At 41.1% G+C, this 26,513-nt stretch overlaps 1 protein-coding gene across 1 annotated transcript in view; it reads right to left on the bottom strand.

Annotated features, from left to right (window-relative positions):
• The window catches only part of DGKK (diacylglycerol kinase kappa), a 176,908-nt gene extending 151,310 nt beyond the window's left edge, over window positions 1-25,598 (bottom strand). The window contains exon 1 of the mRNA XM_059049722.2: window positions 25,053-25,598. Coding sequence (XP_058905705.1) covers window positions 25,053-25,598 — 546 coding nt within the window. The remainder of the gene's footprint in view (window positions 1-25,052) is intronic.
• Between the last annotated feature and the right edge of the window lie 915 nt (window positions 25,599-26,513).

The raw sequence follows: 26,513 nt of genomic DNA, 5'->3' as shown, positions 1-26,513 counted from the left end.
TAAGTACTGGATAAACCTCCTCTACCTTGGTCCACTCCCAGATAAACATGGTGGAAAGTTTATTCGGAACCCTTAAGCAAAAACATCAGCAAAGATCCTTTGACCCTTGGTTAAATGCAAAATAAATAGATCTCCAGCCGCCTGGACAACTCAAATGCAAGAGCTATTTGTGTGGTATTTCCAAACATTGAAAGAGAAATTAGGCATCTGGCAGGGGCTATGTCCTTTTTTGTTGTTGTTCTTTTTAACCTTTTACCAAACCTCCTTTCTCTCCTTTTCCATTCCATCCTCAGTACCTCCATTTTGTAGGCTCTAGTCCCAATATCTTTCCCTAGACCACAAATGGCTGATCTGATATTGGGCTATTTGATCTTCTGGGAACTCCTCAAAGAGTTCTGATTTGAACTGGTCCTTTTTGTAATCATCTTGGTCTGCTTAGGGACATCTGGAGGTGGGAAGTTCTTTTTAAACAAATTGCTCTATTAATTCTCCTGAGAATGCCCCTCACAGGACTTGACTTAAAAATATAATGCTGGACTCCTATACAAAAACACTAACTCACACTGGTAGGAAGAGAAGCACACATACATCAGCAGGGGCAAATCCATATGAATGTGCATAAGTATACAGCAAGCCACAAATGGACTCAATAATGCATAGAGGGGGTGCAGTAAGGGGTAGAGATTCAAAATAGATTTGAGAAATATATTTTTTATCTATCTATTTCTATCTATTTTTGAAAAATCTATTCAAAATAGATTCTCCTGTACTTCTTAGGGTCTGTAAAGTCTGCATAGCTATCAGGGGCTCATAATGAGCACTGGATGACCATGCTCCCTTAATAGTGGTGAGTCAGAAGATCAGGCGCCTACTATGAGTCACTGCGGAAGGTGCCCCAACAGTAAACTAAGCTGCATTCCATAAAATCTAAGGGCTCCATCCTGGCCCCTGACCTGCAACTCCTCCTGCAGGATTCTCTACAAATAATGATCTTCACTGCCCCAGAGGAACTGCAGGGACATGTGAAGTTGGGAGAGATGGGGAGGTGCCTCTGTATCCACCCTGACAAAATAATTGTCAGGATATTAGAATGAACTGAGTGCTATCTTTACCTATAATGATTTGTTGGGCCCTTTTTCTTAGAGCAGGGGCAGGTTAAGGCGGAGGTCATTGTCATCAGCCCATAGCATCAGCAGCCTGCCCACACTAGTTTTGTTTCTCACAAAGAATATCAACTTCCTTCTTTGTTGAGGTCACCACTACATTGCTGCTGCTAGGCAGGAAGTCCAAGCTCTGGAGTGTGAGTAACATGCTAAACCACATGGTGACACTAAAACCCAGGAACCATGTGCGCCTTAGGATGGCAGCCCAGGGAGTGGTCAGAAGGAGGAAATAGCAGAATCTGAGATATTACCCACTTGGAGCCTCCTCTCCTCCCTTACTCCTCCAACATTTCCCCACCTCAAGCGGAAACTGGGAAAGGCCTGCCTGAAGGTGATTACTTACCCAAATGCCCCACCAACAGCCATCCCACAAAGGAAGTGTCTGCTGTGGTGGAAACCTTGATTAAAACAGCTAAGACAAAGTTCAACACCAATAGGACTAGAAGACACGGAGGAAAGAGAAGGCCAACTACTACTTTAATTGTTTGCTTTTCCTCCCTCCACCCCAGACTTAGAAAGAAGCTACATGCCAGAGAACAGATATCTTATGGTGCCACTGAGCAAAGAATGCAATGGGTCATGCATATACCCCAGTTACCAGGCTCCCTAGAAAGAAAAACCAATAATGAAGCACTGTGGTCATAAGAGCTAGGCTGGCTCACAACCACCCCAGTGCTACTGTTTACACTGTTGGTATGATGCCCACCCTTGCTCAGACACACTTAGAGTGTAGAGTGATTAAACAGCTCCTACAGTGAGTTGAAGCTTTCATGCCTGACGTCTCCAGCTACACTACTTTAACTTTTTCCATAAAACTCCCCCTAGCAACCAAGAGTCAGTTCCTAGGATTGACTTCAGCCTAGAAAGGATGACTAGGTTTGTGCAGTGTTTTTTTCTTTTCTTTTTCTCTTCCTCTCCATTTCCCCCAAATCATAGAAAATGTGTATATCAGCCTTCTGAAATGTGGACTTGAAAAACAAGGCACACATAGTTGTCCTTCATTCTGGAAGGTGGCAAGATGAGAGTAATGACTTGTCATGTATACACATGGCTGTAAATATTTAGTGTGGGGGCAATCTCTTCCATGTTCTACACATGAACCCTATCCTTGAGACTGGCCTTATCCACTACTCATGCCAGGTGTTTTTCATAACTTTGCTACTAAGATTTATATTTGTATTAGAAAATATCAAGATGTAAAAAGATATGCTACTTCTGAGAATTCCTGACTAGAATGGCCTGTACATACACTCTCATTTGCTAGAAGTCCAAGATCTAGTAATGCTATGTTTCAGTGTGTCTTGGAAGCTTCTCTTTATCCTGTGGGCTTCTGATTACCTCACCTCATCACATAGCGGTTGTTGAATTTCCAGCTTCCATTTATAATCCACAGAGTGCCAACTCAGAGGAGTTGAGGTGTGATGGGAACTCAGATGTTGCTGCCCTGACTTTTTGATACTGCCCTCCTTGTTCCATTGGTGGGTTTTAAGTGGTAGCTTTCCACTGAGTGTCATCTGTGGACAGAACTTGATCCTGTTGCAGGATGACACATAAGCTGGATTTGTTCATGCTTCCCAGAAGTGCAGTGCTGCATCTGTACTGTTATTTATAATAATTTGCCGGTCTTCTGAGGTGTGTGCTTAGCAAATATGACCACTTAACCACAGCAGTATCTAAATGACTATCTTTGGAATTCTAATGTTATTTTTAAATTACAGAGTCCAAGAATTTCTCAGAAGACAGGAGACATGCTCAGATGTGAGCTTCCTCCATAAAATCTCAAGGCTACTTGGCACCATGGATTAAATACCTAAATCTGTCTTCATTTCACCTAGAGATGGAGAGTTGGTTATACATATCATTCACTATGAGGAGCCTTAGGATCTGAGAGACCTTGTCAATGCAGCCAAACTTGATATCAGAGCTCAGGTCTCTTAATAGCAAATATTGTAGTAATATCAGTGCATAAACATCCTTGTTCCCTCCACTTCTTCTCATAGATATAAATCCATGCGTCAGAGTTTGTGCCTGCCATGTTTGCTATGCTGCAACCTCAAATTACAAAGCAGTACTAGGAAAATCCTATCTGCTTGAAAAATCTCCCTGGAGAGTCTCCAAATGAAAAACGTCTCTTTCAGGACTTAGGTTTCTGCAGCAACTTTTTCAAAAGTTGGAATAAAGTTAACACTAGACTTTGTAAATTCTCATTCCTTTATCATGAAGGTTTATCATCATCTTTGATGTCTGAAGGAAGATCACTCAAGTGTTACCGACATTCTTGCTGGAGGCCCACCCAAATTAAATTGGTGCCAATTCTATGTACCCTGGAGATTATCTATCTATCTATCCATCCATCCTATCTAATCTATCTTCTACCTCTATCTATTGATCTATCATCTATCTATCTATCATCTATCTCTATATCTATGTATCTATCTGTATCTATCATTTAGATCTATCTATGTATCTATCTATCATCTATATGTCACCTATCATCTCTCTCTATCATTTCTATGTATCTATGTATCATCTATTTATCTATTTATGTATCTATCATTTATATCTATGTATCTATCTGTCTCTATATCTATATCTATCTATCCTATCTAATCTACCTTCTATCTATACCTATCATCTATATCTATCTATCTATTTATCTATCTATCTATCTATCATCTCTTTCTCTTTCTCTCTGTCTCTGCAGGTCTGCAGAGATAGGGTGCTGCAGCTGAATGATTTTTGTCCCACAGCTCTTCGGGGGTTCCTTTTTCCTCTCACTCATACATAAAATAGCTTTCAAATTAAAATTGCTGTTTTTCTGGGAAAAAAAATCTTGAGAGGTATCAGTGACTCAAATGTCAGGAAGGATTGAAATAATTAACTAGAAACTTAGAATTCTATAATTAATTAATGTGAATGAAATACCTGTCCATTACCAATACATTATAGAAAGAAGAGAGAACTTATTATGAGAGAAGTCAGAGATGCGATTACTGAGTGCTCAAAAATACTTGTTGAATTGAATTGCAAGTCTCTCCCTTGACTTGCCCCTTTAACCAGAAGAAAACAGCAGTAAGTAAAGGGGGTCCATGACTGTGAATATTAAGATGCAGTGTTAAAAAGCAATGACAACCACTCTTGTTTTTCACATGTTTTCCTTATTTTGCATGGAACATTCACCCCTTTTGAACAGGAAGAGGAGCAGAGACAGTGAGCATGTATAGTACTTTCTTGAAATGAAACCAGTGTCTTTCATATCATAGCAGCTACCATTTTTTCAAAAAGGACTGGCCAGGTACCAGGCACTGAACTAAACACTTTCTATGCCATGGATCCTTACAGCAACCACACAAAGTGGGAATTATTAATTTCATATGATAATTGAGGAAAATGAGACTCAGAGAGGTGAGTGAAGGTCTTTGCCCAAGGTCACAGAGCTAGGAAATGACAGAGCTGGAATTTCAACCCAAATGTGTCTGACTGTGAAGCTCACTATGTTACACTGCAACTCCCATGGTTAGGCTCACATATTGCCTCTGCAGGTAGAAGCAGATCTTAGTAACTCCATTTTACAGACAGGGACATTAAGGCATAGGACAGAGAAGTATTATTACAAAAAGTGTAAAACATTTTCCCTTCCACACAATCCAGCCTTCAAAAGGGAGAAATGAAATAGAGAATTAACCTTCTCCACTAGGCTTCTACCTTAGAAAAATCTCTACCCAGGGATATTAGTTGTAGTAACATATGACCCTGCAGGAGATGGTGTGCAAGATGAGCCAACTTGCTGTGGCAACACCACATTGTGGCAGATATGAAAGAGGAACACAGACCTCAGCTGTGCCTATTAAAAACAGTAGTGGGCTTCCCTGGTGGCGCAGTGGTTGAGAGTCCGCCTGCCAATGCAGGGGACACGGGTTCGTGCCCCGGTCCAGGAAGATGCCACATGCCGCAGAGTGGCTGGGCCTCTGAGCCATGGCCACTGAGCCTGTGCGTCCAGAGCCTGCGCTCCGCAACGGGAGAGGCCACAACAGTGAAAGGCCCACGTACCGGAGAAAAAAAAAAAAAAAAAAAAACAGTAGGTGGCAGGCAGAAATCTGTGCTTTAACCCTGTCTCCATATACTCGTTTTTAATGAACTAATTCCACCGTGTATTGATGTCAGTCATTTTGAAGCTGTGCAAAGTGCTTTACAGAAGTTTTAAGGCTTTAAAGTACCTTTGAGCTTAGAATTTTAAAGTGCTTCCAAGTTATTATATTGTGGGAATTATGATTATTTACCAATGGATAAATAAGTGAGAGGTTAAAGGATTTACCTCAAATCACAAACGCACAGCTAGGAATAGAATCAGCCTCTTAAATCGCAATTCTGGGCCCAAACCTCCAGACTGGTGTGTTTTTAATCTCTTAAGAATTATAGAGGGGCTTCCCTGGTGGCGCAGTGGTTGAGAATCCGCCTGCCAATGCAGGGGACACGGGTTCGTGCCCCGGTCCGGGAAGATCCCACGTGCTGCGGAGTGGCTGGGCCCGTGAGCCATGGCCGCTGAGCCGGTGCGTCCGGCGCCTGTGCTCCGCTACGGGAGAGGCCACAACAGTGAGAGGCCCGCATACCACAAAAAAAAAAAAAAAAAAAAAAAAAAGAATTATAGAACCTTCTGAGAATTCTGATCTTAGGAAGTCCCAAACTATTTACACGATGAATCATTATAAGCATCCAAAAGAGTTTTTTTAATGAAACAACCATTACAACCACCTTAAAACTGTGTCTCATCTTAAGTCTGTGGATTTGGTTAACTTTAAGGAAGGTAATTAGTCCTGAGATAAAGGCAGATGGCCCCCATTATCCTACTTTGTTTAGAGGAATCTAGATCATTTCTGGGCTCAAGAGGACTGCTTTGAAAACCTGGTACTAACTAGCCTGACATGGATTAGGGATTGGTTTTGGAGTCAGGAGCCTTGGGCTTGAATCTTGACTCTGATTATCCTTTAGCCTCATTTTTCTCATCTGCACAATAGGGATGAAACCAATACCACATACAGAGTTGTGGTGAGAATTCAAGGACATAGGACATGGGAAATATGGAAGCATTTTAGAAGGCTGTAGAGTATGATACAAATATCAAGTAGTGGTCTAGAAAGACCACTACATTTTATGGCTATAACGTAACTGATTGAGAAGTGTCTCTGAAGGCTCAGTTTGAAATGTACTGAGAAACAAATTAGGAACAGTGCTCCTTACACGCATGACAAGGCATTCCAAAGGTATGTCAAACAGGTATATACAGGCAGCAAAACCGAGGCTGAGAGATGTCCTTGAACACCAAAGATTGAATAGAGATACTACTTAGTGTCGAAACTACCCTTGTATGAGATGCATGAGGGAATCAGTTCCTTTCTCAGACTAGGGCAACTCTATCAGTCAGGACCTTATGCTCCCATGTCAGAGAAGATGGTGCATAGAAGTGGGCAGGCCAGGAATGAAACAAAAGCATCCCAGACCCTTGGAAAGAATCCAGACAGAGTTTGAGCAAAGTGTGGGCTGCAAGGCAGAAAGAACATTAGAAATTATTAATGTCCTATGCTATCTTCCCTGACCATTTCCCCTCTTCCTTACCCATCCACCTCCACTTGTCCTACCCCCACCTTCTCCTAGCTATTCATTTCTGTCTGCATCCCCAAGCTTCACATCCTCTTGTCTCCAAAAAATACCCAGTGTTTTCTCACCTTGGTTCCTCTGCTCACACTGTTTTGTTTGCCTAGAATTCCCTTCTTATCACTCTTCCCAGCATCTTTTCTCAAATAAGAAAACTTTTAGAATGTCCTTTTACTCATCTCCGAACCCAAGTCTACCCCATCCTGCTAGACTCCAATCAGTTCTTATCTCCTTTGAACTCAGAGTTTCTCGCATGGCCATTGTCATTTTCTACTTGGGGTTGTAGTTATTTGTATACTTGGTCTTATTTTCTTTACTTAGCTATAATTTCCTTCAGTTAATTTACAGTTATTGGCACAGTGCCTGACACAGAGTAGGTGTTCAAGAAATGATTTTAAGTGAATGAACGAATGTTCATCATAGCCTTCAATAAGCAGGCCACCATCATCTCTCACCTGGATTTTTGCAACAGGCTAGGTAATCTCCGTGCCTCCTATCTTATCCCCCTCCAATCTATCTTTCTCACTATCACAATATATATCAGATAAAATTACTTTTATTATGTTACTCTCCTACTCAAGAACATTAAATAATACCCTGCTGTAAAGAATAAAGTCCAAATCCTTCTGTCTTTCTCTCAAAACTCTTTGATATCAGTTGAATAGAGTCCTTGCTGCATCCAAGTCTTTGTGTATGTTGCTCTCAGATCTAGGTTTGATTGATCTCACCTCCATCAGGAAGCCTTCCTTAACTACTCCGTCCCTTATTGTTCCCCTCTTTTATAATCATACAGCATTACCCTCTGACCTACACTTGCTGTAACCTAATCGTATATTTTCTTGTATTGTTATGTACCTGTCTCTGGTGTACATGTTTTGTTTTCCAAGTGAGATTGCAGACTTCACATCTACCCTTGTTCTTTCCACACCAACTAGCAAAGGGCTGGGGGCCTACCAAGCTTTCAGTTCACGCTTTCAAACATTTGTCAATTTATTCCCTGATTGTTCCATCTGGCTTGCCCTTTGTTTCCTCCACTGTCTGCTGCTATTTTAAGGGGCTTATTATTCAGTTCATACCTAAAAGACAAAATTTACCTGGTAAGAATAGTTTTATTTAAGAAAGTCCCCACCTCCCCTCAACATTTTCAGAGCTAATCTTACAATACCCTAAGTATATCTTAGCTTGCTGTCTCTGGAGATATCGTAATATCTATATATCTCTTTATCTATCTATCTATCTATGACTGTTTTGTTATTTCTTATAAATTCAACAGTTATTAAGTGTCTATATATATGAAGAGCTTTAACATAGAATCTTGTTATAGAGAATGTATTCTTCTTTAACACAAGAGAAATGTTCTCATGATCCTCCTGTTAATAACTAGATAACTGTTAACCTTACTGGTTTCCCAAAACACACTATATTCCTAGGCTTACAAATAAAGACGTGGGTAATAAGAGAAAAGCTACTTGCCTTCTATCCAAGGACAACACGTGAACAATATCCCCTCTCCTTTCAAGACCATTCAGAGGATTTTTCTCAACAAAGAGAAAACAGCCAAAGGAGAGGATAGAAAATTTGCTGAAAAAAATTACTTCAGGGTTGACACTTTCAAAGAAAATGTTCCTGTAAAAAAATTACACATTCTCTTCTTTCTCCCTTCTTGCTCAATACTTCAACTTCGAAATCAATAACTTTTTCTCTGCCTATTTCCCCAAACATTATTTGTCCATGTTCACCTCTCTTCCATTATCTGATTCTATTGATTTTGTTCATTGCTTTCAATTAGTGTATATGTGGTGGGGGGAGCAACAAACTTTTTCCACCCTGCTTACTTTTCGTGGTAAAACATACATACTTTGGTCCTTTAACCCTTAAGTTCTCATCCTTCTCTAAGCACTGTCTTGAGCATAACCAACACTTTAAACTCAAAATTTTCAGAACTGTACTCATGATCTTCCTCTGGAAACTACTTAAGCCTGCCCTTGCTCCTGTCTTTTTATATAATTTTAACAACTCCAGGCTAGAAAGTTTAGAGTCACCTTCCATTTTTCTCTTTCCCCACCACCTACTCTTAATCAATTACAAACCAAATCCCAACAGCATCTCTTCTATCCACTTTTTCCCATACCGATTGCATTAGGTCCTCAATATATCTTGCCTAGATTGATGCCCCTTTCTCTAGAGTCTTCCTGGCTAACCCATCCTATATATTGACAGTTTTCTTAAATCTAAACCTAGTCATGTTACTCTCAATCAAAAATCTTCCATGATTCTCCACTGCTTATGGAATAAAACACGTGTTCCTTCACCTGGCATTCAAGGCCCTCTGCAATTTACCTCCCAACTAAGTTTTCTAGCCTTTCTTCCTGATGCACTAAATGTTCCAAACGTCTTTGTGAGATTCTCAGAGCATCACCCTTTCTACTTCTTCCATGTCTATGCCTAAGATAGTCTATCTGCCTTCTGTCTCTTTTCCCATGTTTACTTATCAAAGTCCTACTTAAACTTCAGACACAGTTCAGATCTCACCTCCCTCAAATAACCTTCCAAGACTGAGTGGGTTCCTATATCTACTTAGCACAGTTCTTTGTCACTAGTATGCCCTAAAAGTGGTTTGTTGAATTGAACTCACATGAGAGCATGTAAACTTTAGGGAACTCATTGCCTTGTGGGAGTGAAACAGGCTGAAAATAGGTTAAATAGGAGAGCTGGGCAAGAGCTTGGCGCCACAGTGAGCAGCCAGAGTCTCCTCCTTCATATGCTTCAATGCCCAACTAAATCTCTATTTATCTGTGTGTGTGTGTGTGTGTGTGTGTGTGCGCGCGCGCATGTGTGCACTTGCGTCTACTTACCAGGCTGTTCAGCTATTAGAGTATGTATACTTGGGTATGTTCCTGGGAGCGAATGTACCACTGTGTACCTGTGGATGCATGCCTGCCCATGACTGTGCCCCTATAAATTCCTGGTTCAAATCCTTGTCACAATTTTCTGTTTTAAAATGATGGTCACACCTAGCAGAGTGGCACAGTGGAAGCATGCTGGGCCCATGAAATGATGCCCAAGGTAAATGTGATATGAAATAAAATAGGATATTTTGGAAATCAGTTCTGAGCATATGGTTTATAGGCTTCTAGGTAGTTACAAAGGGAGCCATTGTATTTAAATGTAAGGAATTAGTATCAGGATCAGCCCATAAGGCACATCAGGAAAAGGCACCATTTGCTAAAGATATTTTAGTTCCATTTGTCAGAAAATTGTCATAATACAGTTGACTCTTGAACAACATGGGTTTGACTGTGCAGGTCCACTTACATGTGGAATTTTTTCAATAGTGAATACTACAGTACTACACGATTTGTGGTTGGTTGAATCCACAGATGCAGAACCTCGGATATGGAGGAAGTGCATATAAGGAGGAAGCCTGGATATGGAGGGCCAACTATAAATTATATGAGGATTTTCCACCGCGTGGAAGGTTGGTGCCCTTAACCTCAGAGTTGTTCGGGGGTCAACTGATTTTGTTAGCATAAGGCACTTGACTGCCATCTGCAGGAAAACTGTTAGAATAAATATCTATCTATATCTATATCTATATCTATATCTATATGATGTCTACTTTGTGAAAGGTGTTCCCCTTAGTCATGGCAGCCTCACATTGTGTACAATCTGCACAACTTTATGTGGTGATCCTGCCCAGTAGCTATTCTAGAAAGGGTAGAAGTTTTCTACCTCCTTTAATGGAAAAGTTCCTTCTGATTGGAAACAAGATGGCCATTAGGGTTTCCTGCTGTCCAAGTAGAGACTCTGTATTCACTTTCTTGATCAGGCCATTTTCAAGCTCAGGGTGCTCAGGCATTGGTGAAACAAATTAAGGCTTTTCCTGTAACTAGTAGAAAGCTACTTTGGATAAAACTTGGACTGCCAAGGGGACATCAAAGCTTAGTTGTTGCTTTTTATTCCTCACAAGAAATGGAGAACCTCAGCCTAGTCATATTGACACCTAGCTCCAAATTCAAGTGTCAGATACAGGAGAAATTTAACACCAAGGCAATGAGTCAGGAGCTTTTCAATTATGGTTAAAAGAATACCATAAATCGATCAAATTCTAATTAACAGTTAAGACTAGTGAAAAGACTACCAACTGGTACCTAGTTATGTGTTTAACCCTGCTCTCTATATACTATAATTAAGTATAATATTCTTTAGTGTTGCTATACTTGAGTGTTTTAATAAATTTGCATTTTGTTTTTTTAAAAGAACTGTCTAGATAACTCTTCATTCTCATTTTTGTCAAGATTAACTATGCATATAACCAAAGACTAGTAATTCAAGTCCACATGATCAATACATGGCTGCTACTAATGTGTAGGGTCCCTCTGTTTGAGTTAGAAAAAACTACAGCCCTCTGGGAGGATATGAGGCAGCCCTGCCTACCATCACCTACTGGCAATACACCTGAGTTAAGTCCATTTTTTGAGGGGTGAATATATTAAAACTTACCCACATACCTAAAGATAGAAAGTGATGATAGCAAATATCATGGCATACATACAAACAATACTAAAATAAGCTAGCATTTGCATATTTCTTATTTTTGAAATATATGTTTAAAATCTAATTTCTCATTCAGCCTTTATGGCATTTTCATGAAGTAGTTCAGACTCCATGTATTGAGTGGCAGGCAGTAAGTTAGGCCCTAAGAGCTTTATCCTTATAGCCCTAATGGGATATCCAAGTTGATAATCTCAGTTTATGAGAAGCAAATGAGAAGCAGAAGTTTGTACACGGTGGTACGGGAGCCCAGAAGAAGGGCACCCAGCCCAGATGGGATACCAGTGAAGGCTTGCTGGAGGAGACTGCTGATCTGAGCTGAGTCAGCTGCACATTATTGGTTTAATTTAAGAGACACAAAAGCTAAGTCACAGAAAGATTAAGCAATTTACCCCACACTACACAGCTATGTAAAGTGGAATCAGGACTAGAATCAATGTGAAGTAACTCCCAATCCAAGAAAGAGTCCAAACTATTGAATGTCTGGCTACAAGGTACCATTTGGACTTATTTCAGAAATAAATTTTATTTGAAATAGAATTTTATTTGAGAAGGTTCCATACTTACATGCCTCACAGTTGCATATATGCATTAGAATATTACAAAAATTCAGGCACACCGAAACAACCCAAACCTATGTTAATTAGGACAGCTAATTAACACCTATACCACAATCCTGGCAACCTTTAGTTCTTCATTCTGTGGTTGCTGCAGCTTGCTACAGGAAGATGTATTGCATAAAAATGAGGCATTAGCTCAGACTTCCTCAGATACCAACTTTAAGAGGCCTGAGTCATTCAAATCATTCCCCAAAGTTTTTCTACCACCAAAGGCAGCAAACAAAAGTACTGCTAATTAAATGTGTAATTAGGGTTTATTACAACTAGCATATATTAAAGTCTCATTCACCACTGCTTTGAATTGGTTTTGTTTTGTTTTTATTTGTGCTTAATTGTCCTATTTTATATGTGTTTAATTTTGTAGGATACTTTATATCCTTTTTGGATGCGGGCAGAGTGCAAATTCTAAGTAAATAATAACAATAGATTAAATTTATGTAAAATTGGCTCTTTTATGTGCTGCTTGTACATTTTATAGTACACTGGGGCCCCTTACAAAATCAGTGTGTGTGGTACATTTACGCCCATTTTATAGGTGTTGGAACAATTTTGCTATTTTAAATTATTGCAGAAGCTTACAATTATATATTAGCTTTTACTACATATTTTTAGTTATATCTAAAATTTACTTGGTGTGGTGTCCTTGGTCAGGAACACAATCCCCAATAATAAAAATGTTCCTACAAGCAAAGACAGTGTACATTATCACAACCCACTTTATAAGATAGTTGTAATACATTCCTAGGGTGGGTGAGGAGGGAGGAACTCTAAAATGACATGTTTCCAGGACAGTATTATCTACTTTCTGGAATATTTTAGGCCAAATGTTAAACTCTAACTTGTTTCTTTTTACTATACAGTGTATTCCTACCTCACCAGCATCCTTGCTAAGAAGGCAGTAATATTCCTGTCCTACCCCTAGTCTCTTCATGACATTTTTTTTCTTAGATTCCATATATATGTGTTAGCATACGGTATTTGTTTTTCTCCTTCTGACTTACTTCACTCTGTATGACAGACTCCAGGTCTATCCACCTCATTACAAATAACTCAGTTTCATTTCTTTTTAAGGCTGAGTAATATTCCATTGTATATATGTGTCACATCTTCTTTATCCATTCATCTGTTGATGGGGACAGGAATAAAACACAGACCTACTAGAGCATGGACTTGAGGATATGGGGAGGGGGAAGGGTAAGCTGTGACGAAGTGAGAGAGTGGCATGGACATATATACACTACCAAATGTAAAAGAGATAGCTAGTGGGAAGCAGCCACATAGCACAGGGAGATCAGCTCTGTGCTTTGTGACCACCTAGGGGGTGGGATAAGGGAGGGTGGGAGGGAGGGAGATGCAAGAGGGAAGAGATATGGGAACATGTGTATATGTATAACTGATTCACTTTGTTGTAAAGCCGAAACTAACACACCATTGTAAAACAGTTATACTCCAATAAAGATGTAAAAAAAAAAGAAGCCAGTAATAAACAGGGAGTACAAACTCACTTTCCTATTAGCTTAAAATAAAGAGCTGGGAAGACATGTCAGTTATAAACCCAAACTAGCATAGAGGAGGACTAATGAAATACTTCTTGTAGGCTTTCACTTGATTTCACTGAGAAAAACATAAAAAGATTCTACTGCTAAAAAGGTTTTTAAAACACTGGACTAGCTGATCTCCAAAGGTCCCTTTCAGGACAGTCTGGAATTTCATATACAAGGAAATTGAAAGTTTTGTAGTGTTTAATTATATGCCCCATCAGCCAACCCTCTGCTTCAGTCATTATTTTACCAATCAACAATCCTCCAATGGTTATACCTCATCAATCAGATGATATACACAGTTTTGCAGGTTGCCTTCAAAGTTTCAATAGGACTTTCCCCAATCTACTTTATTTTCCACAAGATTTCAATCTGTACTCTACAATTTTATCAAAGTCGCCTTTTTTCCAAGTCCATATACCTCACTCTCCTGTCTGTAGGCCCTGGCCTAACCTGCCCAAATCAAACATAGCTGCACCTCTGATACTTTCCACTGTCACTGCTTAATTTAATTTGATTCTACTTTTCTCTAGGTTTGAGGAAGATATATTGTTCCCACTTACCTCAGACAACTTCATTCTTTCCCCTAAATTTCTTATGTCAACGTGAATTTGCTATCAGGTAATCCCTCATATCTGAATCCAGTCCATTCCCGAAAACATTGGATAGTGAATTTCAGATAGTGGGCAACTTTATTCCATTCTTCTCAATTGAAAAAGTAATAATGCCTTCCCATTGCATCTTCCAAACCCCCAACCAGTTTCCTCAAATACCAGTAAAACACTCTACAATACTTATGTAACAGTCCTCCAAATATGTATCATATTGTAAAGCATTTAAAACATCAATGCCTAATTATTAACATTTAATGAACTAATTAGCAGATATGTGTAGTTCACAATGATGCTTATACTATACTGGACACAAACCAAAAAAAAAAAAAAAAAAAACAAAACAGAAACAAACAGGCTTTCAAGCTGCCTGGGAATGTCTATCTTTGTTTTGCACCATTAGAAGGAAAGAGGTTTTCTTCTTTTTAAAAAACTTTTAAAAGTTTAGTTCTGATGAGGGATGATGGAAAGACAAAATAAGGCTTTTCCAAGAACTTCTAGACAGAAGACTCACTAGTGAGAAGCAATATAATAGGAAAACCATGAAGAGAGCCACTGAGGGGGTGCTTTGATTCCATGTGAAAGCAAAGTGAAGCCAAAAACAAACAAAAATGCCCTGGAGGTCTTGTCACCAAGTTGAGTACATTAAAGCAAAGGAGACCACAGCAAATGCCAAAATTATCATTTTAATTAGTCTTAACAGTCAAGCCGATTAAAGTGAGGGAGAAAGTGACAACAATATCCAAATTATGGGTAAGAGAAAAGTTATGTTCTACTCAAGCCTGGCAGGAGGGAAATTGTCACAGTAAGCATTAATTGAGGTTAGTGAGAAGGGCACCAACTTGTTAATTTTCTGAAATCAATAATCTTGTTTTGTAGCCTCATTTACTTTCCTCTCTGCTGTTTATGCTTAGCTGTTTTAGTAAAGCTACAACACATTTTCCTTTTATACTGCAAGGGAGATGTACAGTGATGTAAGTAAACCATGAAATAATATGTTAAAGGTAGATAATAGATGCAAATGACACTTATTAAGGGAAAGTTAACAATCAAGTTAATTCTAAAATGGGATGCAGAGACTACTGTTAGAGTTGGGGTTTGGAGGATGGTGCTGTCATGCTGGAGCCACTTCAGGAGAATGGGGACTCAATTAACAAAGCCTGGGCTTAATAAAAATTTTCCTGGTTTCAAGTATCTGTACTCACAGCCAAGGAGATTAACAAATTTTACTCAGCAGGTACCTTTCATTTCCTGCCTCAAGCTGCAAAATCCCAGAAGGAATATTAGCTGCAGGAGAAAGCAAATGAATGAACATTCAGGATTCTGGATGTTCTTACTTGAGCCCTGCAAGCAGTGCTTCCAGCCCTCTCCTACTCCTGTAGGCAGGGGCCAGGCTGAGTCCTCATGCTCATCACCTCTCCTTTCAGAATAACTCACAAAGCTCTGGGTGGGAGCATCATGCCTATCTCTCAGAATCCCACAGTATCACATGCCTTGCCCTGTGCTGCTGGGAGGGAAACAAGGCAATGGGAATCCCTGCTCTCAGGGGCCGATATCTCTTTTATAGGCTCTTTAAAAGCAAAAGGCTTAAACAGCAAATGCCTGTAATGCTTTGGAGATGAAAATCTCTTAATTGCTGCAGACAAGGCTGAAGATTCTGATCTTAAAAGTGCATTACACTCGCCTTTTAAATTACTGATTCAACCCTGTTGGATTGTATACAGTTTATTAACTCTCTCAATTTTCTACTGCATTTGGTTAATGAAAGCTGGATGAATTGAATAGTCTATCTCCTAATAATTGTTGTTAATGTCCTCACACATACGTATTTCCCTTCTGGGTAGGAGGCACCTAGAAGAGCATGATGCTGTAACTTTGTGTTAAAGAGACAAAAACATCAGTACATCTTTGCATATGGCTAAAAGTGACCCAATAGAGTCTCAGAAATTTAGATTTTCCTTTTGGGAATTTAACAGTAGGAAGAAGGTGGATTTTGTTCCGGGTCTCCTTCTCCAAACACAAGTCACAAAACTAGTTGGACAAATGAAATCTAGATGACCAAGAAAGTGCTGTTAGTAAACATGAGCTCAGTCAGCTATTTATATATGGGATATTTGTTTGTGTAGATACAACAATTGTGTCTACATAAAATGTATACTCTCATTGCTTAACACTGTAAATACATCCCTGAACAGTTATGTTTCAAGCATGTTTATCAAGCAGATAATACAGGTAGATACACTTTAAGCTAAAATTAATTAGTGTTTCCTAAATATAATGTAGAACAATATATGTAATCTAATAATTAAGTGGGAGAGGTGACTGGGACAGGGGGAAGCCTGAGACATAATTGCACATTCCCTAAAGTCTAACTATTATAGATTATAAGCACATATTCAGAGAAAATAAATGGAAAATATATATCAAAATATTAACAGTAATTATCCCTTGAATGGTGGGGTGCTACATAATTTTTATTTACTTTTTGGAAGCTTTCATGATTTTCCACATTCTCTGAAATTAGCATATATTCCATTATTTTATTACATTTTTGTTTAAGAAGAGGTATGCTGAGAGAATTGACTGAGTGAATACCTTGGTAAAGCACATCTGGTAAAACAAATAATCACTCCCTGTACATCTGTTTTGGTAATTGGGTCCCTCACTTACCATTGCTGCTTAAAGGAAATCTCATCTATGTGATTTTGCCCACCATGTATTCCTCAGTGCTAAGCATGCAGGACATAGAGCAGGTACTCAATTTAATTTTTAAAATATTTTAACCATTTTTAAAATTGAAGTATAGTTAGTTTACAATGTTGTGTTAGTTTCAGGTGTACAGCGAAGTGATTCAGTTATATACTATATATATATATATATATATATATATATATACATATCTATTCTTTTCAGATTATTTTTCATTATAGGTTATTACAAGATATTGAATATAGTTCCCTGTGCTGTACAGAAGGTCCTTCAATTTAATTTTTAAATAAGTAAATGAATTTAAAAATTTGGAAAACGTTTAGTCTTATTCTCTGCTTATAAATCTGACTTGCAAATTGTATGTTTGCGTGAATCAAGCCCTTTATCACTCTGTGAGAACAGACATTTAAGTGAGCACATGATTAAACCACTGTCAGAACCCCATTATTGAAGTGGCTAAGCTCCTTCTGTGCTAGGTAGGGGGGTGTGTCTAATTTGAAAATTAATAGTAAGCGTGTCATTGCTTTAAAGTTTATCATCAACTCTTGAGTTTCTATAGTATTAGAGCAGAATGATGATGCAGCTAATTCCCAAATCATTTCTGTTTGGTTTAGAAAAGAGGTATATGATTTATCCTCAGAAGCTTTGCCTTCTTAATTCTGTTTTCCATGGACGGTGTTTTCCTTTCCTGAGTGTACAGCCTGAATGACGGATTGGAAAGGTAACCAGAAATGGGCTGGGGACAGAGGGAAGCCAGCCTGGGATTAAACATTGACTACCCTTCAGCCTCACGTGCTGAATTTAAGGTTCACTGGTACTGTTCTTGAATGATATTACCTTTTCTTTGTATAATACTTTCTAGTCTTTAAAGTGGGGTGGGTGGAGAGGGTACTTTTTCTTAAAACACAAGCCTTTATTTTTCTCTTTTTGGCTCTTTCTTTAAAAAAAATTTTAGGGGAATAAAGTTCAATGGTGTTGGTGAGATTACGGCCAACTTGCCTTAGGAGGGTTTCTCTTCTTTTCCTGTTAAATTTCTTTTTCTTTTTTTCCTTTTGGGTATGGAGAGGAATAAGGTCTATTGATTTTAGTGAAGTTGAAGGTATCTCTTATGATGGAAGGATTTTTCTTTAAAAAACATCTCTGGGGAAAAGGTTCATTGTTTTTGGTAGGGTTGAGGGAGCACCTGTCTTCAGGTTTGGAGGATTTTCATTTTTTAAAAACTAGGTTTTGTGGAGAGGAGCTATAAGGGCCACTGGCTTTAATGAGGTTGGAGAGCTCTTCTTAGGAGGATTTTTCTTTCCTTTTCTTTAAAATAAATTATTTGGAAGAAATAAGATTGGGAACATCTCTCTTTGAAAGGATTTCTTTGCCTTTCCTTTTATTAAAAAAATAAATATTTGAGGGCTGGAAGACAGATAAGGCATCTGGGTTTGGGTGAGATTGGGTGTATCTCCCTTTGAAGAAGCTTTAGGAGATTTTGTGGTTTTTTTCTCCTTTTTATGTGGGGTGGAATGTGTTGATTATCAGGAATAACATTCATTATTTTCAATAACATTCATTTTCATTGGTTCATCTTCCCTGAGAATTTCTTTTTAAAAATTATCCCTTAATTAATTTTCTTCTTCCTCCTCTTCCATCCCTCCCTCCCTTTATAACGCCTTTTTTCCCTCCCTTCCTTTCTCTCCCTTTCCTCCTCCTCTTCTCTCACCTCCCTCTTTCTTTCTCTCTCTCTTTTTTTTCTTGGAGAAAAAATGTTGAGGGACTTGGTGAGTTTGGGGGCTTCATCATTCCCTAAAAAGGAGGTTTCTCTTTTAAAATATATTCATTTTCTTCTTTCCCCTCTAATTCTAAATGTATTTACTTGTTTTGAGAAAAGGGAGCTTTGTGGCGACTGGGGACATCTTTCCTTAAGAGGGCTTTCTTGGTTTTGTTTCTGTTTCTCTCCTACCTTTCCCTTCTAAGTTAAAATTTTCCTATATCAAAAATAAAGGTTTGGATGAATTCAGGTCACCTCTCATTAGAGGGATTTCCTTTATTTTTTTCTTCTTTTCTGCATTCGTCTTCATTGTGTTTGAACAGAAAAGTTCATGTGTCTTTGCGAGGTTGGAGCACTTTTTTTAACATCTTTATTGGAGTATAATTGCTTTACAATGGTGTGTTAGTTTCTGCTTTACAACAAAGTGAATCAGTTATACATATACATATGTTCCCATATCTCTTCCCTCTTGCGTCTCCCTCCCTCCCACCCTTCCTATCCCACCCCTCTAGGAGCACTTCTTTTTAAGAGGATTTTGTTTTCGTTTCATTGGTATTATCCCCTCCACCAATATACACATCCTTCCATCATTAATTTTCTTTGAAATCTTAAAGAAATTGTAAAATATTCCAATAAAGAAATTGAAATTATATTCATGTGCTTTGGTGAGGATGGGGCATCTCCCTTCGGGGGGTTTTATTTCTTTTGTTCCTTTTTTTTCCTTTTATGGGAATTAAAAATTCAGGAGATTTGGTAAGATCAGGGACCCTATGCTTTAATATTTCATTCTTTTAGTTAAGTTAAAATGTGTGTATCTGGGTGGAGGGATTAGTAAGTTTCATCGCTTTTGACGATTTTGAAAGTAGCTGCTCTTGAAGAGATTTCCTTTTTTGTTTGTTTTTCTTAAAATAAAAAAAATTGGAGGTGAATAAAAGTTATTTTTCTTGGTGAGGTTGGAGGCCCTTAAGAGGACCCCTCTTTAAAAATTTTTTTTTCCTTCTTTAGTCATTTGTTTTGTTTGCTTATTTGTAGGAAGGTAGTAGGTTCATTATCATATAGTTGGATGAACGATCTTTACTTATTTTTTAAATTGAGATATAATTTGCATAACATAAAATTCACCATTTTACAGCGTACAAGTCAGTGGTTTTTAGTGTATTCACAAGTCGTGCAAACATCACCACTGTCTAATTTCAGAACATTTTTATCATTCCCCCAAAGAAACCCTGTACCCTTTAGCTATCACCCACACTTCCCCTCCCCCCTTCCTTCACCTCCTGGCAACCACTAATCTACTTTCTGTCTCTAAGGATTTGCCTATTTTGGACATTTCGTATAATTGGAAGAAATAACTGTAGGGAGCTTTGGTGAGATTGGTGAACATTTGGAAGACTTATTTTTGCCCCCATAATTTTTATGAGAGATTGGGCATGGGCCATGAGGTGCAAATAAAGTTTATAAATTTCAAGAAAATTTTAGGGTTAAAAATACTGTTTACCTTGAGATGATTTCTCATCCTTTTCATTAAAAATTTTTCTCTTGGGGATATGTTTCATGGGCTTTGGAAAGGGCAAGGAGCTCCTCCCTTTAGAATTTCTTTTTTTTTTTTTCTTAAAATAATTTTCAGGGGAGGTATAAGTTTCATTATCTGGGGTCACTGTCCCTTTCTTTTTTAAAAAATTTGTAAATTTGTTTTTCTATTTTAAGAATAAGGTTTATTTGCTTTGGTGAGGGTGGGGGCATCTCCCTTTAGGAATGGCTGCTTTCTTTTTTAAATGCTTTAAGTTTTTATTTTTCCACTGAGAGAATTACAGTCGGCGGGCTTTGGAAAGGTTGGGAACTGTATCCCTAGCAGAATTTCTATTTATTTTCTTTCCAAAAAAAAGGCCTTCTTTGGAAGTAATAGGTTCAGGGTCTTGTGCCTCTTCTTCTTCCTTCTCAGGCTCCTGTTCTATGATGGCCTCCTCTGGGAGTATCAGACAGGGAACAGCAATCACTGCTTTGGAAAAAAATCAAGGCTGATGGAATGTCAGCTTAAAGATTGTTCTTAGACAAATGAGGATCCTACGTGTCACAGAAAGCCATATGTTGGATATTTTTTTAAATCCATAATAGATAAATTAATAGTTATATCCTATAAGGTGTCAAGTTCTATTTTTGCTCTCTCCCACCCTGCTGCCTTCTTCAGGGGAATAAAAGAGTTAACAATGCAGAGGAAAGCATTCTGCAAACTGTAAAGTGCCATACTAGCAGTAGGGATTATATAATCCTTATTATAATGCCCCTGAATGCTTTCCTGGCCTCTATGGATTTTTTTCCTTTCCTTGGAAGCACTTTGGGTAACTGATGGCTCAGCCTTGCCTTTTGGGCTGCAGATCTGCAGAAGCCCCAGTTGGAGATTTTAATAAACATAAAAGAACTGTATTCTCAGAAAAGAAAGACCACTGGCCAAATATCTCATTATCGTTTCTAAAACATCCTGCAGCAAATACTCAGGAGCTCTCAGAATATACCAAATAAATCAGATGGTATCATCAAAACCTGGCAAGGAGGGGAGAAAGAACCTATGAGGAAAGAAAGTAATTTCATCCTGACCTTCAACAGGTTAAACATTAGAACTACAATCCTGAAGTTGTTTACAGTCACTGCAGATATTCTGTTCACTTAGGAAAAAAAATTATTACCCCTGAAACCAACAACATCATCATTAGTCTGCTGCTGCCGGGACTGCAGGGGATAAGGACACTTTCCAAATCATTTTTTTAAAATTGTTAGTAATTTGCTTCTTAATTATGGTTCTAACATCCATTCTGAAAATGGAGAGATTGACTGCATTTCCTAAGGGCTATATATTCCAGGCTATTTAAATAAGCATTTACTTCTCACTCTGAAGTGAGAATGCGTTTTTTAATTCATTCACAGCAGCAGTCTCTACGTCATTGTTGAAAATGGAATTGATAGGTTTCAAGCTTCAGCAGTGTATTGAGCAAAAATAGGGAGGGCTGGATTGTATTAGGCACTGGGAAGGAGAGACAGTATCTACCTTTGAGAAACTCAGACGTAGGTAATATATGAAGCATTCAGGCAAGAATTACCAGATGTCATATAAGCAAATGCTTGCTACTTTGCAAGAAAATGTGTGCAAAACATACCAGGAAAATGTTCTGTTATGGTTTGGGATGTAATAGTAATTGCTGTGTCGTCATTAGGAGTGAGGGATACACAGACCCCTCTCTAACCCAGAAATAAAAGCCATAAAAGTGTATTTCATTAATCACCTGTATGGTGTGATTATAATTTCATAGCTGGTCAAAACGCAATGAATAAAAATATAAACTGTCTTTCTTTAACCACAGCTGAGTGAAGGGAAGCAAATATGGTCTACATGTAAGGCCCCCATCCCCAAAGAGACTTATAGCATTGTTAAAGAACCAATTCACACATCTTTACTTACACTTGTTGCCACCAGGTGGGAGACCACGGCTCATTTCCTGGAAATTAAACCATTTCAGAAAGGAAGGAAATAGACAGGTTTGGTTCACAGACTGTTATCCAAGCAGGTATTCAGAAAGAAAACACGAGGCCCCTTTTCTCAGTCCCTACCCTCATGCTTGTCATAGATTTGCAACCAGCAGGTTCTGAAACCCCCAAAGAGAGCAGACCACACACTGGAAGATATTGGGATTTTTACTGCAGTATTGGTCGGCAAAGTTATCTGGGAGAAATCTGTAGTCACATTCAAACCCTTTGTTTTGCTCATTTTATCCTGACTTATCAGGCTAGTTTCATGCTACTGGTACTGACTGTGTCTTAACCACGTAGGATTTCATTGTACGATGAGAGCTATATTTAGTTTTGAGCTCTAAGGTTCTGTGTGTGTGTGTGTGTGTGTGTGTGTGTATACACACACACACACACACGTATGTCATTCCCCAAGCTTGCCTCAAGGAGGCAGTGTCTGAGAATAATGCAACCCTAGCTAAGATGGCAACCCGTTTGCCTTGAATGTGAAGATGCAAGTCAGCTGGCTATGGGTGCTATTTGCCTGAGGAGAATGCAGCAGAGAATGGTCCTATCACTGAAGATCAGATGTTCTCATCTGCATCAGAGAGCAATTGCATAGCAACCCCTAAAGTGTTGGAGAAGGGTTCCCTCCCAGGAATCTTAGCATTTACCCAGATCTTTGCATCCTTCAAAACCCTCTAGGGTTCATTTATATGGCCCTTTTGAAGCCCACTCTGCAAGATAAGTGACTGAACAAAAGACCAGCTCTACTTGGCAAAATGAAACTGGGGGGAGGTGGTCCTGGTCCCCTGCCAGGGCTGCCAAGTGCCCGTGGGTCAGTTGGCCAGCATGCCTGAATGGATACTATGTAGAGGAAGCTAACCTGCTTCCCCTTACCTTGATCCTCCTTATCTGTATGGCAACAGAAATTTTCTTGTCAAGCTGGTGGGAGATGCTTTCCCACTGTTACAGGGCTCATCATTGGAGCTCCGGATCTCCAGTCAGCCTTCCAGAGGCCAAAGACGCCATACATTCGCTGACTATTCTGGTAATTAAGCCCTCAGGTGTCAGTTTCTCAGTCACGTTCGTGGAATGTCACTTAAGAAGGCCACAAATCAGGTGGTCCTTATTGGGCTCCCTCTCACCAGCTTTATGCAAACTCTTCCAAAAAGACAAGAGCAAGCACCTGGTTAGGGTGACCTCCCAGGTCTAGCTGCCCCGCCCTTTCCCTTCTTGAGATCACTGAAGGGAAGGGCTGCTCTGCTGCAGGAAGGGTGTGTGTGTGTGTGTGTGTGTGTGTGTGTGTGTGTGTGTGTGTGTCTGTCTGTCTGTCTGTCTGTCTGTCTGTCTCTCTGTGTGTCTGTGTGTCTGTGTGTGGAGATCCACCCTCTGGTGAGAGTGGGGTTGTTGGATTAAAATATATATATATATATATATATATATATGTATATATATATATATATATATATATATATATATATATTAGTCTCCTACCATTCTATTTCTTTTGAAACCTCTGCACTTTTTTTTCCCTGTGAAACTTTTCCCTTTAGCGTTCCTCTTTCTCAGTCGTTTATCATTTCAGTTATTTTGCAAATTCAAGCCTCCCTAGTCATAACTCAGGAAGCCACCAGCCCTTCCATTTCCATTTCGAGATGCCAACCTCTGCCCCCTTCCCCTATATTATCCAAGTGTACAGTCCAGAGGAGAAGGATTCCGAGCCATGTCCCTATGCCCTGCTAAGCAGCAGGATGGACGGGCATTGTTGGTGTGAGGTGTTGTTTCTGTGTTTTGTTTTGTTTTTCTCTGGGGGGAAGCTAAATGAAAGTGTATGTATTAATTATTATGATTTTCACAATCTTGTGGAACAAAGTTTAGGAAAAACGAAGAGTAGGGGGAGCACAGAGAAAGCAAGAAAGACTCCTTCTGAAGAGCAGACTGGGTTTCGGGGTTTCAGGGTCCAAGGCAAGGACTGAAAACCTTCTTCCTCCCCACCTCCCCCGTGGGCGGGTGCCGGAGGATTCTCCACTGGTCTTCGTCCGGCTAAGTGCAACGTTTAAGAAGGCGTCTCTGAAGACTGGAAGAGATGAGGGTTCCCATTCACATGATCTCAAATACCAACTCGTTTTCGTGTATCTAAACTGGGACTCCTGTACTATTCCAGCTGGCACCAGTGCGGGATGCCAGTTGACCGTTTGTGACGCGGCCCATCACTGTATCACCGTGTTTGCACCTACCTGCCGGGAAATCCTGCAGACAGATGGAATGGTGGCTTCAACACACGCATGCTCTCCCCCTCCTCCCCTGCGAACCCTGCCCTTCCCCTGCAGTGCGCGTGGGCGCCGCCCAACCCCTCATCCCCACGCGGAGTACCAGCGCCCAGCAGCCAACAGAGGCTCCGGGCCCCTCCCTGGAGCGTTGCCAGTTGCGCCCCAGCTGAGGAACCCCCTCCCCAGTGGCAGGGAGGGGGCCAAGCAGACGGCTGCTGTTTCGCAGCTTGCGCCTCTGCGGCAGTGACCGCGGCTAAGAGGTGTATCCCACCGCCCACCCCCCAATCCCGTCCCTGTGTACCTTGGGCCAGCCCCTAACACCTCTCTAGGTCTCTTGCGCTCCCTGGGCCGTCTTCCTCTTCTTTCTCAAGATATAGGCGCTCATCGCACTGTCACTTCTCCTCATGAGGAAAACTGCTCTGACTCCCAACCGGTGCTATCACCCCCCGTTTCTAGCCCGAAACAGCCCACTCTCACTTCCACATGTTGCTTCCCGCCTCCCAACCGCTTCCCACTCCCCTGGGCTCCCCCATCCCCGCATCTTTCCCAGCATCTTTGCTAGTCGGTGGCAACCAAATGGGATGCTAAGGGTGCCCAAAGTCCCGCAAGCTGGATAGCCATCCGGCCTCTCCTGGCTTCTTTCCCTCCTGCCCCAGGGGACCTTTTTCTTACCTTTATATTGGACAACGGCACTGGCACTAGCGTTCGCGGCGATGGCGAGGTCCTTAGACCCTTCTCTGGAGCGACCACCGGACACTGCAATAGATGTGGTGCTGGGCTCGGCTCCGGACGGGACACTTGAGCCGGCTCAGGGCAGGACTCTGTGGCTGGTTCTGGGGCTGGTTCTGGGGCCGGCTCGGGGGCCGGTTCTACGGCTGGTACTGGGATCGGCTCAGGGGCCGGATCTGGGGCTGGTTCTGGAGCCGGCTCGGGGGCTGGTTCCGTGGCTGGTTCTGAGATCGCTTCTGTGTCTAGTTCTGTGGCTGGTTCTGGGGTCGCCTCCGGACCGGGTTCTGGAGCAGGCTCTGGACAGAACTGCGGTGTCGGTTCCGGTGAAGGCGCGTGGAGCAGCTGAGGAGCTCGCGCCAGCGGCGACGACGGCGGCGGCGGCGGCGGCTTCGGCGGTGGCCACGGCGGCGGCGGCTCCGGAGACTCCGCGGGCTGCTCGCCAACCTGAGGCGGGGCAGTGCCCTGGGCCGCGGCAGCTCCGCGGTCCATGGCCGCACACCGCCTCAGGTCCGGGCAGCGGACGACCCTGAATTCGGAGGGCTAAAGTACCCTCGGGCGCCCCGCCCACCCCAGTTTGACAAACCCTTCCAGGGTGCCAAACTTTCCCCCGCCCCGCTCCATGGCTGGCTCCGCTCTGAGGTCTAACCCGGGGGCGCTCGGCGTCTCCCAGTGCTGGAACACGCCCCTCTGTGAGCGCACACCTCTTCGTAAGCAGCCACGGGCCCGATGGGCGGGAAGCAGAGGGGCTTGCGAACGCGGACTGGACAGAGCGCTTGATGACCTCCTAGCGACGCGCGGGGGGGGGGACAAAAAGGGGAGGGGGGAGTGGGGAGGCGTTGTGGGGGGTGTTTGGAGCCCAGCCGCGTTTAACCCTTTAGTGACGCAAATACAAAAAGAAAAAAAGCTAGAGGCGAACTTGAGGGTCTTTGCAATCCCCCTAACCACTCAGCTGTGAGCTGCTGCTCAGAACAGCTTCCATCCTGTGTCTGCTCTCTCACCTCAGCAGCAGGTGAACCTAACCTCGGATCAACCTCTTGCTCCTCATCTCCAAGCCTCTGTGGGCAAGTAATCCTTTTTTCTAAACCGGGAAAAGAAATTAAGCGGCACGGGGTTGGGGGTGTTGCATCTCTGTGTGTGTGTATTCAATCCTTTGGGTTGAAGTAAAATTCGTGTGTGTGTGTGTGTGTGTGTGTGTGTGTGTGTGTGTGTGTGTGCGCTGAATCCTTTGGATTGAAGTAAAATTTGTCCCTCGCCGCAGTTTTTGCATTTTTGAGCTTTGCCAGATCCGAGAGGTTTGCCGTTGGGTCCAGGGTTTGGGGGTGCTTCGGGAAAGGTGTATGGTGAGGGTGGGCGGCAGCCCTGGCTTTCCGCAGCCTGCTGATGTAGCCCCGAGAGCCAGGCAAG

Source organism: Kogia breviceps, chromosome X (assembly GCF_026419965.1).
Source record: "Kogia breviceps isolate mKogBre1 chromosome X, mKogBre1 haplotype 1, whole genome shotgun sequence".
Classification (NCBI taxonomy): domain Eukaryota; kingdom Metazoa; phylum Chordata; class Mammalia; order Artiodactyla; family Physeteridae; genus Kogia; species Kogia breviceps.
Note: the sequence above shows the minus strand (reverse complement) of the source record. Positions and strands in the feature narration are given on the sequence as shown.